Source organism: Lepisosteus oculatus, chromosome 10, assembly GCF_040954835.1.
Source record: "Lepisosteus oculatus isolate fLepOcu1 chromosome 10, fLepOcu1.hap2, whole genome shotgun sequence".
Classification (NCBI taxonomy): domain Eukaryota; kingdom Metazoa; phylum Chordata; class Actinopteri; order Semionotiformes; family Lepisosteidae; genus Lepisosteus; species Lepisosteus oculatus.
The window spans coordinates 4,338,761-4,354,408 of NC_090705.1; the positions used below are offsets into that span (position 1 = coordinate 4,338,761).

At 39.3% G+C, this 15,648-nt stretch overlaps 1 protein-coding gene across 7 annotated transcripts in view; it reads right to left on the minus strand.

Moving 5' to 3' along the window:
- Positions 1-14,777, minus strand: part of ppp1r9a (protein phosphatase 1, regulatory subunit 9A) — a 61,213-nt gene extending 46,436 nt beyond the window's left edge. For 3 of the 7 annotated variants that reach the window (XM_069194763.1, XM_069194762.1, XM_069194758.1), the window contains exons 1-2: positions 14,295-14,776; positions 8,299-9,790 (exon numbers count right to left, since the gene is read on the minus strand). In XM_069194763.1, coding sequence (XP_069050864.1) covers positions 8,299-9,687 — 1,389 coding nt within the window. In that variant the 5' untranslated portion in view covers positions 9,688-9,790; positions 14,295-14,776. Of the gene's footprint in view, positions 1-8,298; positions 9,791-14,294 lie in introns of all 7 variants that reach the window. The other 4 variants (XM_015358079.2, XM_069194761.1, XM_069194760.1 and 1 more) reach the window with 3 other exon arrangements.
- Positions 14,778-15,648: the final 871 nt, after the last annotated feature.

Consider the following 15,648-nt stretch of genomic DNA (forward strand, 5'->3'; position numbering starts at 1 on the left):
ACAAAGTAGTTTACATTTTAATGTGGGAGGGTGGTTGTGTTGTATTAGAACTAAAGTGTAGAAAGGATAAGCACAAAAAGTAGACTCACTTTAACTTGTTGAAGTTGTCTGAACAGCAACAGGCAACAAAGAGCACACAATATGGTAAGTCTTCAAAAAGACTTTTGACAGTTCATTCAAAAAAATGTAATTTGCAGGCATTAGGAATACATGTTTTGGGACTACAAACTGGTTAAAGGACAGGACTGCACTTATAATGGGTAAATGTTCAAACTGGAGCAGCAAATGTATCTTTTTGTGTTGTGACGATGTACTGTAGTTGAGACCTTAATTCACAATAGGAACAGAAATATACAGTATATACGCAGTACAGTCTGCTTCTCTCCCATAAACTATGACCAAGTGTGTTATGGTGGTCCAAACACTGAAGTATTTGTTTCTTCTTTACCTCCATACAAGGCTGCAGGAACTTCTCAAACTGTCTTTCAAATCTCTGACTTCCTAAGCATGCAGAAAATTCACTGCCTTCCATTACTTATCGAAACTCCTTACCAGGACTGACAGTTCTTTAGTGAAATCAATGGAATAAACGTTTACCACAGCACATCACTGAGCCAGCTCTGATTACACTTTCCAGAGGATTGGTAGATTAATTAGGGCTTAAAGTCTTCGGTTTTAAATCAACTTATCGGCTTTCACTACCTAAAGAGCACAATGAAAAGTAAAATTAACCACAGATAAATTCACTATCCTGTGGTCAAGTCTGGCAAGATGAGATTACCCCTTAGAACCATGTTTAGCAATATTTGTCTTTTTTATAACACTTCATGTTGATGTACAGTGTTGTATAAATACTTTTGGAAGAGTTGCAAATCATTCTGAGGGTTTTGAAATCCTTAATCTTCCTCATATCTTCCCAGTGCATTCCTGTTCTGTATCTCTTCTTTTTAATAAAATCAGCTTGCTTACTGTAATCTGTCCATAAATGGCATATCTTTCAGTACAGAAAGGTTGACGATGCAGAACTGAATTCGAAGAGACACATATCTGAATGTTATCTGTACAGTAAATAAATATACAGCCCTATAAAAAAGGCAACTCAAATTTCATAAACCTGTTTTTTTTTCACAAAGCGCAGAAAATATACTGTACCTGTACAACTTAAAACAGACAATGATAAAGCAGTGACTTTTATCTAAAGGTTTTATATGCATAAACAAACTCTACAGTGTCCTTGCTGGTAATACAGTATATAACGTCTGGGGGTATTTACTATTCATTTAAGATTTCAGTGAGCGCACCCCATATACTACACTACACTGTATCAGTAGCTAAATGTAAACAACCAAAGAAATACCCCAAATCTCAAAATTATTTCAAATCAGCTGCAGTTCATAAATTATAGAGAATGAGTGCTAGATTTTTAAAATGACCCACTGATAACCTTTAAGAATTTATACTAAAAAGAGAGAAGAAATGTTCAAAAGAACACTTTTATAGCCAGTTTTTAAACCTAGTGACTTAGCCGTAAGCGTTTTATCCAGTACTCATTACAAGCTTTCCCGCGGACAACAGGAGTTATTCTACATGATTTTCAGATACCCACTCATGCCTCAGAATCTTGCACACATTACTACCGCCGTCATTAGAAAGGTCACACCGAAGAAGAGGCCATTCAGCCCCGTTAACCCACTTGCTCCTTAAGTAACTAATTAACCCAGGGATCTAGTCCAACCATCAAGGTATCAGCTTCAGCAACATTGTACAAGATTGTAGATTATGACGTTTGTAATGTACCGTCCACATTATGTGGTGCTGTTTGTCGTACTGTGTATGTCTTGAGAGATCAGCGCGATTAAGAATTACAATGTACAGTACATCTGGCAATTAACTACCCTACTAGATTGTTCCAGACTCCCACAAACCTGCGCCTCCTGTTCTCAGTTGAGTAAAGGTATTTTATATTAATAGATTTTTTCCCCATTGTCCTACTTAGTATTCAGTGCTGTTGACCTTGAAAAGCTCAGAGTTTAGGACTGGGAATTGTAATGATTGTATAAACTACTGCATTCAGTTTAGTTATTAAAAATAGAATTAGGGACATTTCTTAAAGCAGGAAAAAGGTAGGTACATTTTAACCAACTATAACACCCACTTGTACTCATGGCCATTGCTGTTTTAATAAGAAGGTTTTAAGACAAACATCTCATTTTATTTATAATATTTTCATTTTACAACACAAGAGATACATTTCTTGCAGCAATGCAAGAGCTGGATATTTCACAATAAAAATAAACTATAAAAGATACATAGTGGCTGGTTTCAGAGATGTTTGCTAAGGATGTGGCAATTAAGTGTTAACCCACAATTTAGATAACCCATTGCCGCAAAAATACAAAATATTGCTTTGAAAACCACATAGGGAACGAATGAGGTCTAGGAATGTACCAGTATTCAGAGAAGCAGCATAGTGCTCACAGTGCTCATGATCTTCACACAACTATACATGGATCCATTACATAGCTTCAGACATGAGCCAAGCTGATGGTGTCTGCAAGAACATCCGAGATGTTTCAAATGAATGGAAGCCAGCAGACTCATTTTGTTCATTTGAAAATTAGTATCAGGCAATGCTTGAAACCTCTCAGGGAATCTAAAGCCTTTTGTGATGTTTTTGCAATATAAAATTATATGTATGATATATTTATGTGTATTTACTTGTTGTTCTCCATACAAGGCCTTCAGCCTTCTGATGAAAGAAAAAACTTTTTTTTAAAGTAACCTCAGCTTCCAAACTCTCAATAGCTTAAATCCCCCAAAATAATTTTCAATATGACTTGAGCCTTACATATATTCGCACAGGCACTAATACAAATATTACAATGGTTATTCTCATCTTCCTTTGACCGACACATCAAGTAATAACTCATAGTGGGAGTTAAAAGGTGTAACCTACAGTATCAATATTTTACTCTTTTTTTTTAATTTGCTGATTAGATACAAGATAAACTTATGAAATCTGTTTTGCACTGGAGCTGAAGGTTCTTGATATCAAACTAGTTAGAAATGGCTGACTTTACTCTTCCGTCTCTAAAGCACCTAAAAAAACATGCTACTGAATACTAGGTTTCATTTGTGATGAAGTTAAACAACAGATTTAATGTAGATTACCTAATGTAGGTGTTAGTGGGACCAGCAGGGGGTGCTCACCCTGTGGTCCATGTGGGTCCTAATGCCCCAGTATAGTGACGGGGACACTATACTGTAAACAGGCACCGTCCTTTGGATGAGACGTAAAACCGAGGTCCTGACTCTCTGTGGTCATTAAAAATCCCAGGCCGTTTCTCGAAAAGAGTAGGGGTGTAACCCCGGCGTCCTGGCCAAATTTTCCATTGGCCCTTACCAATCATGGCCTCCTAATAATCCCCATCTATGAATTGGCTTCATTATTCTGCTCTCCTCCCCACTGATACCTGATGTGTGGTGAGCGTTCTGGCGCACTATGGCTGCCATCGCATCATCCAGGTGGGGCTGCACACTGGTGGTGGTGGAGGGGAGTCCCCATTACCTGTAAAGCGCTTTGAGTGGAGTGTCCAGAAAAGTGCTATATAAGTGTAAGCAATTATTATTATTAGATACTTCGGTTTAAAACTAAAGTTGAAAGAATAGTCCACCAGCAATACATTACAAAGATTCAGCAAAGCCATTGAAATGCTAATGAGGTGGATATGATTGCATTAGTCATCCACATCTTAATCTGGGGTGCCTGCACCCCCAGGAAGAGTGAGTCATGCCAGATTTTATTAGAGGATAAATAAAAAGTGTGCAATTTTTCATGTATTCTTAATTTTACTGCAACATTAAAATAAATATAGAATTATCTCACTTTAATTCTGTTATGATGTATCTTAGATTTAAAGAACAGAACAAACCAACTTCAATATTTTTTGAGAAGGGGTGCAAACACATTTTGCAAAAAGGGCTGTGGGCAGCAGTAAAGGTTAGTGACCACTGGTCTACACCACGAACTGGAATTTGAACAGCACACCTTAGCCATGGCTCAGTCAGCGAATGAAGGATGAGCAAGTGCAAGTTAGACCTGGCCTGGCCTGGCAGGACCACTAGAATGTGTGTGAACTCTGAATCTGGGGTGGTGGGATGGCAAAAGTCATGTCACAGTACTGAAGAAATGAGGTGGACACTGTCTAGGGTCAAACTCCCAAAGAGCCACATGAGATTAGTGCGACACCAACATATTTAAGCACTTTATTCACCTTGAATTTTATTCACACAATGCAAAATTACTCAACTTCGTGCTTAAAGACAAAGCCTTTGCCATTACATTTTGCAGTAATATGTAAAACAATATTTCTGATTAAAGTCATAAGGAAATACAAAGAAATTGGTACAAACTAGACATAATCAAACCAATGTACATCAGTAGCCAAGATGTAATATCTATTTCGCCTTCTGACCGCAGAAAATCTTGATTTAATTGAAAGCACACGTACAGAAGCTGCTTTGTACAAGACCGCACTGGAGAGCCGTGGTAAGGAACCGGGCATGCAGGATCCGTCGATCCAAGAATTAGTAACGTATCGGATGTCTCATAAACAAGTCAGCTGCTCAAGGATTTATTACACTGAAGCTATTCTCCAGGAGACTTCAAAAGGCTGCTGAATATATATTTTAGACTTCACAGCTGGAGAATTCGAGGATGAACACAGTTTCTTTAGCATCTGCAGGAATGGGAAAATCCCTGGTGAAGGGCAAATGTGATATGGAGGAGAGCACATGTCTTATAGTAGACAAGGCTCAGGGTTTACATTTCATTGACCTAGAAAAACCTGAGCAAAACACTGTTTGCCGTATATCTGACATTGTGAAACACAGCATATCTGACAATCCCAGACCTGTCTTGGATCTTTCAGCTGAAGTGTATTCAAATTTACCTCAAACATGATCCAGATATTTCATCATGTTATCTTCATCTTTTATTAAGACTTTCATCAGGGTCTAACTAAAGTATATACTGGCATACGAACCAAGCTCTGGGGCTCACTGCATCTGCGTTTTAACTCTCGGCATATGCCTTTATAAAAAAATATCATTATGAAAATAAGCTTTCTGGCAATTTGGACTGTACATTGACAATTTATTTTTTTTAGAAATGTAGTGACTTGTAGCTACTGTGTATCCACACCTACAGTAGTTTCCATCCTGTGGGATTCTGTGCCAACCTCCTCATATAGCCGGGATAAGAGCGTCCCTGTTCACTGGTCTCCGAGCCCCAGACGCCTTGTCATCCCACCAACGTTTAACAAAGGTAGAATCTGTGGAGGAGAGCATCCATGGCACAAGTGCTACATTGACAACCGACAAGAAAAGTGCAGGAAGAGGTCCATGAATTTGGTCGGTATAGCACTTTATGATCAGATCACCATCATTCACTAGGAGTGCAGGTGGGTAGCTGCGTCAGCATGCGTAGGCTGCAAAGGAACAAGTAATAGGTTTATTCCATGCTGAAAAAAAGAAGAAAGAGAACACAACGTTTCGGCCATGGAGCCTTCTTCAGGTGTGAGCTCACACCTGAAGAAGGCTCCACGGCCGAAACGTTGTGTTCTCTTTCTTCTTTTTTTCAGCATGGAATAAACCTATTACTTGTTTCTTCACTAGGAGTGGAGTTCTGTAGCAGCTAGACACCCCTGACCACACTGTCGGTGCAGGGTCATGACCTGTAGTCTTTCAGATCACAACATACAACCGACAGAAAGTTGTGGCTGTACAGTATGGTTTGGAGAATTTGAAACTGGCTTTGGACATCTGAGACAAAGAACGAGAGTGGACAGGGATACTGTATTTCAGCCTCCAATATGCCAGTGGCCTGAAGGCATTGTTCTCTCCATAAGTCAAGAATATTTGTTCCCCTTTTCAGTTTTTCTTTCTGAATTTTCACTAGGCTTGACATTCAACAAGATGAATCAGCTGTTACGAGTCCTAAGAGTCCTACAATATCCTGGGATATAAGGTGATTAAGTGTAGATGATACACTCAAAATCAATCAAATGTATCATGGAAAGTCATGAATGATCAATTAACCCAAATAGCACCAAAACTTGTTCCTCAATATCCAAAATCCATATACTTTTTCTAAAAACACACTTGGAATAAAATAAGTTACTTCTGATGCTTTCCAGGAACACCACTGCTTATTCTGTTCACAACATGAATGACTACGTGGAGGACATAAAATATTTCTTTCAGTGATTACTCACAGTAAAACATATTTTGTCTTCTGAAAAATTGGAAAACACTGTACAGGACCATTTGTCAAAATGTTAATTTAAAGAATTCCTGTGTCCATCTCTGGTTTCATAAACCATTTACGCATTAAAAGGTCCAGCACTTTGGAGCAAGAACAAAATTAAACTGTCTTAGAGTTATGATCTGCCAGGAATGAGGAAAAACAAACCCATGACAAAAGAACGATAAATGCTGCCAAGCCTATAATATATCAGACTGTTTGCAAACAAAGGCTGTGCCATTCCAAAGCCGAACCACTCCAACGTTCCCATTATGCACTTCAACAATACTTTTTTCAAGTGATGAGGACACTGGCGTGCACACTATACGGGTTCTAATAAATAGCCTTGAAGTACATAAAACACGTTTTGTTTGATTAAATTTATAACAATAGTAATCAAAGAGGGCACCATGACCCTGGCAAATCTGCTTAATCTTTTCTTATTTGGACAAATAATGTACCCGTTCCTATAAAAAAGGAACGGCATTACACAAACTTCCCTCTACTCCAAAAACATTCTCTCTATTGTTCAGAAGACTAACAAATTTATCAAAAAGGCTATACAGACACAGAAAGCTTAGCAAATGCCTCATTTAACTCCATTTGTGTTCATGGTGCAAGATTAACCAAATCAATAATGTTATATAAAAAAGCAATTTGCAAAGTGTCATTCTCATTTAAGGTGTTTATCTTATTTTGGTGCAGAATACTCAATTCACCTTACATAACACATTCTTTTTTGGATTAAAAAAGTATTTTTCTCTAGGAACTAAAAGAGGAAGCAACCAGTGACAATGTTTGTGCACGTTGACTAATCTTTGTCCTGTTTTAATATTAATGTCATACACTGAAAACTGGTTAAAGGAACAGACTTGAAATAAGGCGGTTTTAGAGAATAATACACTTCTGTATTATTCAAGTTCAAGCTGCTGTCATTTTCTTTTTAACTTTTGAATTATCTGGCAAAACTTCCCCTTTAACTGATATAACAAAAAGTTTTTAATATATTAAACAGAGAGCAAACTGCAAGCTTGGAGTTTCATTATGACATTGGTTCTCAAGATGGGAGTCTTTCCTGCGCAAGAGCTTCAATTCTCCCAAACAGTATGCAGTCATCAACCTGTTGAAATGTGGCTAAGATATACTGTACCCAAAATTGTCTTAAAGCTCCAATGGATGAGACAATGTCTTAAACTAAGGAACAGACAAACAAATTCTATATTTCCAGTCATCTGACTGACCCATTGGCAGTGACAAAAAAACAAACTACCCTACCCTCATATTTTGGAGCTGACAGGAGAGTAGTTTATCCCAGCCAAACTTCTTCACAGTACATCACAAGGCAGAATTGGAGTAAAATTAAAATGCTTTTGGTGCTCAGTGGCTCCTGGGAAATATATTAATACATACTTGGAGAAACTTCACTTTCAAGACAGAAAATGATAATTAAAATATCACCAGGCAAAACCCTTCTTGTTTACCATCTCAGTTTCAACCGAAATCTTCTTGACATTTGAACAAAACTACTGTACAAGAGAAAAGGCTTTCGATGAACTAGGCCTTCAGATCTCTGAAAATCAACTCGAATCAGTGCCAAAGAGTCTCCTTCACTGGACAGTGCTTACACAGCAGCCCTAAAGGGTAAGGCAGGCTGCAAGTGCTTCTTCACAAATCAGTTTGCAGTGATGATTTGCCTTGCAGTCATCAATGCAGTTTGGGGATTTAGGAAGTTGATTCCAAAATATCCTGGGAGAGGATAAGTAATTAGAATTAACATTTATTCTAAGACTGGCAACAAAAAGGCCTATACAGTACATCAGCTGTCATATGTTCATATTTACAGATATTTTACTTCTTTTGCTGCCCATACATCTCAAATTTCATTCATGCTTCACCTAATCGTTAGCTAGTTGATGATGGATTTGATTTAAATGGTACTCTTATTTCAGAGCTCAGAATGTTTCCGAAACAGCATGTTGAAATGGCAAACTTACCATGATTGGAGCTGTACTAAATCGAATTTTTCTGTTTGAAGCGACATCCTCTTCTTCTGGCAAGCCAGGAATTTCTACAATCTCCGAATCGGGCTCATAGTGGCTGTTCTCCTCACTGCAGGCTTGATCCTCGGGATCTGTACAGCTTTCTCCCCAACCCTGATAATACATAGCACTTTCAGAAGTGCCAATCGCCTTCTCACTCCCAGTATATCCTTCGCTGGGATCTTTAGCGTGGTCATCTGAAACCCAAGCAGAATCGGCCAGCACAGGGCCCTCAGCTTGTTCATTTAGCTGACTAGGTGGCATCTTTGGGATTTGTGTTCTGTGCTCATTGCCAGCTGAGGGCTCAGATACTGCTGAATCACTGTAAACTCCATCCACCTCTGACCCAGCCACAGCTCCCATCTGTCTCTGCACACCACAATCACTTGCAGCATCTGCACGGAAATCTTCGGCATTTCCTTGGTTGTACTCCATTTCCTTTTCATGTTCGTTCCTTTGCTGGCTCACAGAAGAAATCCCCTTGCCTTCGTCCGCCGTTTCGGACACAGGACTGGGGCTTAAAAGGTCCTCCGATGACGATGAAAGTGGGATCGCCTGCTTTTGGCCGTGGCGTTTATGTCTCCGGTGCGGTGGAGACTGCTGCCAGCTAACGTCATCTTCGCTGAGCTCAGTCTGTCTTTGAGAACCATCGGGGGAACACAGTCCTTTGCTTCCAGTCTTCTTCCAAGCCGCTGCGTTTTGTTGGTCAGCGTTCTCAAACACGGCGCTCAGCTGGCTCACCGTCGGAGACGAAGCCTCCGTTCTCGAACACAAACTATCCAGGGAGTCGGTGCTGCCCAGGTTAGAGCGCATGCCCTTCCACTCATCCAGGTGCTCATGGGATCCTTTCCGGTCTTTGCCGGAAGAGGAGCGCGAGGACTGAGAAGTCTCCCGGATAGTCTGCTCAAACATCTTCCTCGTTTCCGAAAACTTGGAGTGAGCAGTCCCATCCCGACTGGTGTCGAATCGGCTAACCCGTTCGCTTACAGTAGCCTGCAGTTTCACAGCCGATTCACCCGTTTTGTCCACAGACGGCTTAGGCCTGCGTATCTTTTGAGGGGAGGAACCTTCTTTCCCTTTGGTTTTGGAGGGAGGTCCAGTGTTCTCATTTGGTCCCATTCCCATTTGCATGAACATGTTTTTAATCCTGTTAACGTTGGAGCCATACTGCCTCCCTCTTGCTTGTGGAGGTTTCTCACAGGCTTCCTTTGGCTTTGGGTCTCCATCTCGCCTGGGCTGATCGAACGCGTTTTTCAGGGCCTGAAATTCTGTCCTGTAAGCATTGCGATGGGGAGAAGCACTTCGGAGGGTGGACCTTTCTCCCGAAGCCTCGGTTTTCATCATGTTTATTGTGGGCAAGGTGTTTCTTTCTGCATAGCTGGGATGTCAGATCACGTTTTCCAAGGATTGATTCTGATTTTAATCTTTGTTGTTAGACACATAATAGCTGAAAGGAGAAATAGAAAAAACGGTTACTGCACAAATAATAATGCATTAATTGCAAATCTGACTGATGTCGAAATTTTACCTTCAAGACCTATGCATAAAAATCCAAGATAACCCCCACACATTTTTAAATGTTTCAGTATTCTAACATATTATATTGCATGTTGTTAAAGTAGATATACAGTAAAATACTCCACTTTAGTTTAACTGTTTATTAGCTGGACCTACCCCACAATTTCTAAAGGGGTGTGCCAGCAACTATTCAAGATACACATTATGTTCCAATAATTATGCAACTTCCTCTTACATACGAAGACCCATGCTTTCAAAATACACCCATAAAACACCTATCCCAACCGTTTTTCTATAACATAACATGAAAAAAAACTGTAAAAAACATAGCCAGACATACAGTAGCTGATTTAATAGAAGGCATATAGCAAAAATTCAATGTACTGTGAATACACATAAATCAGGAACCATTTAAAAGTAAAGCCAACAATATATAGTCTGCTTCACTTTTATGTTTTGAGTTATGATAAAATGTTAATTTTATTTCAAGAAAAATCAGAAATACCTTCAAACACATTGGATCTATGGCCACCTTTAATGTTAGCATTAACTGCAAACATTATGCGATACTGTCGGAGGACGTTTAAGTTTGTGACAGAATTTTAAATCTGGGCAGCTCCACGGCTGAGTTCACATTTTTAGCAGCTGAAGGTGAGGAAGTCTCAAGTGGCAGAGAGACGCGTAACTGCACTTCAACTTATAAAACAGACCAGGTCCACACTTACTCACACTTTTGTGCAAGAATGTTTGTTATTTAGTCAATATAGCTGTGACATAAAAGGTACGTACTGTACACAGACAATTATTAATATACTGTATTCTGACATTCCTTTGAAGTCAAAAGTGTAAAAGACTCTAAAACAACAACCTTGCAGTCGATGAAACTGGATCATCACAATATCATTAGTCACTATTACACAGTATTTTGTGCCATCCACGCACAATTCCAAGAAACTGATCTCAAGAATCATACTCAAGCATGCCAAATAATCTAGCTCCAAGCTTTTACACTGCTGTAAATCCATTATTTACTAGGGCTTAATTTGTAAAAACTCTATTAAAATAAATTAGCTGTAGGTCCTATCAGTACATTTGACAATGGATTTAGTAATACAGTATCCCATCAAGCTCTGCATGTTTATGATTACAGCCCTGGTGACACAGAAACGATTCCAAAGTAATGGTTATGCACTTTGTGCACTTCACTGTGAATTCTGAAGTTTTGCTTGATCGTTGCCAACATAAAAGCTTTGACTTTGGCATCTGAACAAGCCTCAGCATCACAGACGCTAAACCAAAGTTATGAACCAAAAATTAAACGGCAAACAGCAGCTGCTTTTGTATGATCTCCTGTGCTGTTCTGTACTTGCAATGTCCAAATGATACACATAATGTGGGCTATTAACATATTAACTGTAAGAGTATTACAGCAGAACTCTCGCTAACTGCCCTACTTACAATGGGACTCAAGTACCCCTTGAGGTGCTCGCGAGTCCTTGAGTATGATTATTAAATGTGGATGCTAATCTTATGTAGCACTTTCAGAATGAGTTGCCAAGCCTGTTGTGGACAGGACCTGATTTTAACAAAGCCAGCTATCGCTCTTTGAGAGTACATCTGACATTCTGTTTTACGCCACTGGAATGGAGAGTAAAAAGAGTACAAAGAGCTAGAACTAGTGGAAAATAAAACTTCAAAATCTTTTACCACCTCTAAGGGTGTAGTAGAAGAGAGGGGAAAGAGACCAGGAGGAAGACCTAGATTGCTTGACATGTTGAGAGAAGAGTCAACAAGGTGGAAATTTAATGTTGTCGCCTGGAGAGACAGGATGCGCTGGAGGAGGCTAGTGGGTGAGGCAATGGACTGGCTTTCGGTTCAAGACGCCACCTCAGCAGTAAGTAAATCAGGAGGGTTCATCCTGAATGAGTCATTTGTGGCTGATTATTAAATGCGAGTCGATAGCCAGATCTATGCGACTTCAACAAACATCACAATTTCTTGGGACTACTGCCCATTCTGGGTGACTTGGTCTCCAGATGATGAAAGAATCTGTTCAGCAGGATGTATAGTGTTCAGGTCTTTTCCCCTATACTTAGGGTATTTCCCATACTTGATCTGGAATATGTTTTTGCGAGCTGTAATTGTGTAAGCATTAAAAACAGGCAACAAAGGGAAGCATTCTTCTTGGCTCTTAATGAAGAGACTCCCACCACTGAAGCACCAGAGGAAATTCCACTCCAGGCTTGCACAACTTGCTCTCCCTAAAGCTCAGTTTTTTGTGCAGGGGGGCTGTTGAAGCATGAACTCCTGTAATTGCATGGGATGGAGGTGCACCTCTCCATTCCTCGAGAACCAAAAGGTTTTTCTCAACTCAGTTTTGCTTAACCTTTTTAACTGTGCAAACAAGTGTCTTGAAGCAAGGTTTCTGAGTCTTAGACAAGACATCAATAACACCCTCTACCAGAATAATACAATTCATTACTGTGCACAACGACGTGACATTTTGCATTTTGAGTTCTGCTCTTTTTGTGCAGTTTCTTGATATACAAACAATTCTAAGGTGATTCATTGAAATCTACTTTAGGTTAGCAGATAATCTCTATAGATCATGTATTGTATTACTATGTACAAAAAAAGTAGCCTTTTGCTTTTTGGATATGTAGAAAAGAAAATAAACATGACAAAGTCTTTAAGTCCATGAGTTAATAAGATATTACTTGTAAATTCTACTATTACACTTGATACTAGCTGCTCAGGTCTAGTTTATCTCGAGTTGTTCTAAGCATGTATTTTCAAGATTATAATCAATGCAAATTAAACTGCTAAGTGACAAATCTAGGTTTCTTCACACCCCCAGAAGGCATTAATAAAGTTGATAGACATTAGTGGAAGGTTTACAGTATGTAAATTGTTGAAGGACATACTATACATGTATCTAATTGTATCTAAGAGGATTTAGTATTTGCACAGAAGTGCGGGCAGAAATGAATTTATCTTTCTATACAGGCCTAGAAGTACTGCCCTTGAAAACACAGATGCAGTTCTCTCCTGCACAAAACCCAGACAACACGTTTTTATCAAGCTCCATCATGGTTAATTCAGCAAACTCATTACTTAAGACAAATGTGCTTTATAATGTCAAACCAAAGAAATGTATTGATACTTTTCGTAATTTAAAATATTATATCTGTAATATTCTTTAAACTCCAAACGTCTAAATGCTGCATCATTTAAACGGGGTTTTAATCGGCTTACATTCTTGAACTCATTTCTGGGGTACAGTACATAAGGACTAGTACACAAAATCTATGCTTTAGACTAATTTAAACAAAGATTTCGGAATACTATTATATTTTTTCACTATGTTCCCAGTGATATTAAGGACAAATACAATATTTATTATTCCGTTAAGAAACCGCATCCGACTCACAGTGTTCATCATATGTCTTCTATTAATTTCCCTTCGTTTGTGTAAACAAGGAGTTAATCATTGAAACTGAAGTGGAAAGGAAAGTTAAGGTTCACAAAAATACCGTGAGAAAACATGTCAGGGGATTTCTTAATTAGGTTATTAAATGCGCCTTTGACACGTATTGATACGGAACAAAAAACTTCACCTCTCTTATCCTGTAATTATCTTCCTCAGCTCCGGAAATAACTACACTTAAATAATGTGATGGAGGTACTGTACATATATTTAGAAAAATCAGAACATTCAATACCAAAATACGTCTAGTTTGTTTATGAGCAAGATTTAGACAGCCATAGCATGCGAAAGGCGAGGAATGACCCGAAGTTGGTCATAGATACAGTAAATACATAAGCAGCTACATTCAACGCGAAAATCGACAGCTAAATTGCCGCTCAATTAACGAATTGTACATTCCCGCATCGGCTCTATGTAAAACAGTCAAAGACTGACAAAGATCAGAAAGAAAATCGGACATGAACCGATAACTGTCAGAAACGTATTATTTCAATCAAACATCATTCTTTTTTATTTTATTGGAGTGGAAATATTTACCAGTAAAGCACGGTCTATCAAGATCAAGTTATATAAAATTGTTGCAAAGTGTACCAATACGACCCCCCCCATTAAATAATTTAGACGCGGTGTGAACTCCTGCGTACGGTATGAAAGCATTCGTCAAAAATGCACAGAATTAAAAAAGAAGTGTTTAGACTAAGTGTGTTACTATATATATATCAACGACAGAAGTGTTTCACAAGTAAATAACATTTAATGTCGAGGCATAACGTAAACCACTTCCTTGTTTAAAAGCCTGGCACAATAACAGCAAGCCGGGTTACACGAATTGTGCGTCACAACAAGTCCTCAATATAGCAGAAGTTAAACCGTGAAAACAAAAACAAAAAAAGCCGAGCAGCGCAACCTTTAGCTGTACACAACGACGCTCAAAAACAAGACTTACTGTACAAGTACGTGCCTCGTCTCATTCAAAGCATGATGCCGAGTGAATGAAAGCTCTTTTGGCGTCATGTGATGTGGTAGTCTGCGCAAAGCCAGGGTGTTACAAAAATCTTCTAGCTGTGCAGATGTTGCCCTTCTGTGTCATCCTTTCTCTTTTTGCGCAAGTTGCCCAACCTGCACACCCGAGCGGCTTGACATACCGCTGCTTCTATCCTCACACCGCTAGAAAACGCCATTGCAGGCAATAGGGGGACCCGGCCATACGCAAAATAGGGGTGGCGGTCGACCGTGGTAGGGCTGATTGGTAAGCAGATTGAAACGCGGCGCAGGTTGTCGAGCTCGATTGTTTTGCTGCCGCCTCTCCGTCCTGATAAAATCTGATAACAATCAATTAGGCGATGGGCGTCCTTTACAGCTCCACGCGTGTGACAAGTGTTGCACCTTTCCACAGCCAATGGTTTGACCCGACAAGCTCCAAGCCATGAATTGAGTAAGGAGGGGTGAATGCGTATAAATACCAGCACATAAAGACTGTTGCAGAAATGATTGGTGCGCTGCAGAGAATGTGAGGAAGGTGGTTTGTCGTCAGAATTTTTAATACTTGTTTGGGGGGGGACGGTAACTTGTATTTCATCCGTTTATGTAAATATGTTTTGCTGCTGCTGCTGTCTGGCGAGTGGTGCAACAGTAGTGTATTTTGTAACAATTGGGAGTCTCAAGGGAACTGTACTTTTTATTCTATGCTCCCATAAATCGTTTTCCTCAGGTGACTTAAAAATTGTTTTCATTTTAAGTGCACTTGTTATATTTAAAAAAAAAAGACATCCATTTCTTTAAACGTAAAGAGCAGGTATACTGCACAGTACACTGTGTGCGCTTTTCGTGATCATTTTCCTCGAGCGCTGCGACATCCCTGGTTCTCGGAAAGTAATTTAATACTAGAAAAACCTCATACGTTTTAATACTGTAGGTTGTGTGTTGATGAATTTCCATCTTAATGGGGTTTCAGTTTCATTTAGCGTTAAAGTGTGATGTAACGCGGTATTGGGGGAAGAGAATTTGAATACTTCAGGAAGCAATTTGGCTCCAAACGCATTCTTCTTCAGCTACCTGCTGTAATGTCTAAGCGATTTTGGGATGTTTGAAAATTATAGGTTCTCGCTGAATGTCTAGTTGGTCAATTGCCGTGAATATGGGCATCTACTAAGCCAATGATAATGTATGTTCTGTTAATCATCGTAAAAAAAAATAGACTTGTGTTTCAGTTTGTTTTCAGCAGCAATAAAAGCTTGCAGCCATTAAGGAAAAAATACTGATTCAGAAAAGAGACTCAGAATAGTGAGTGTACAGTATAT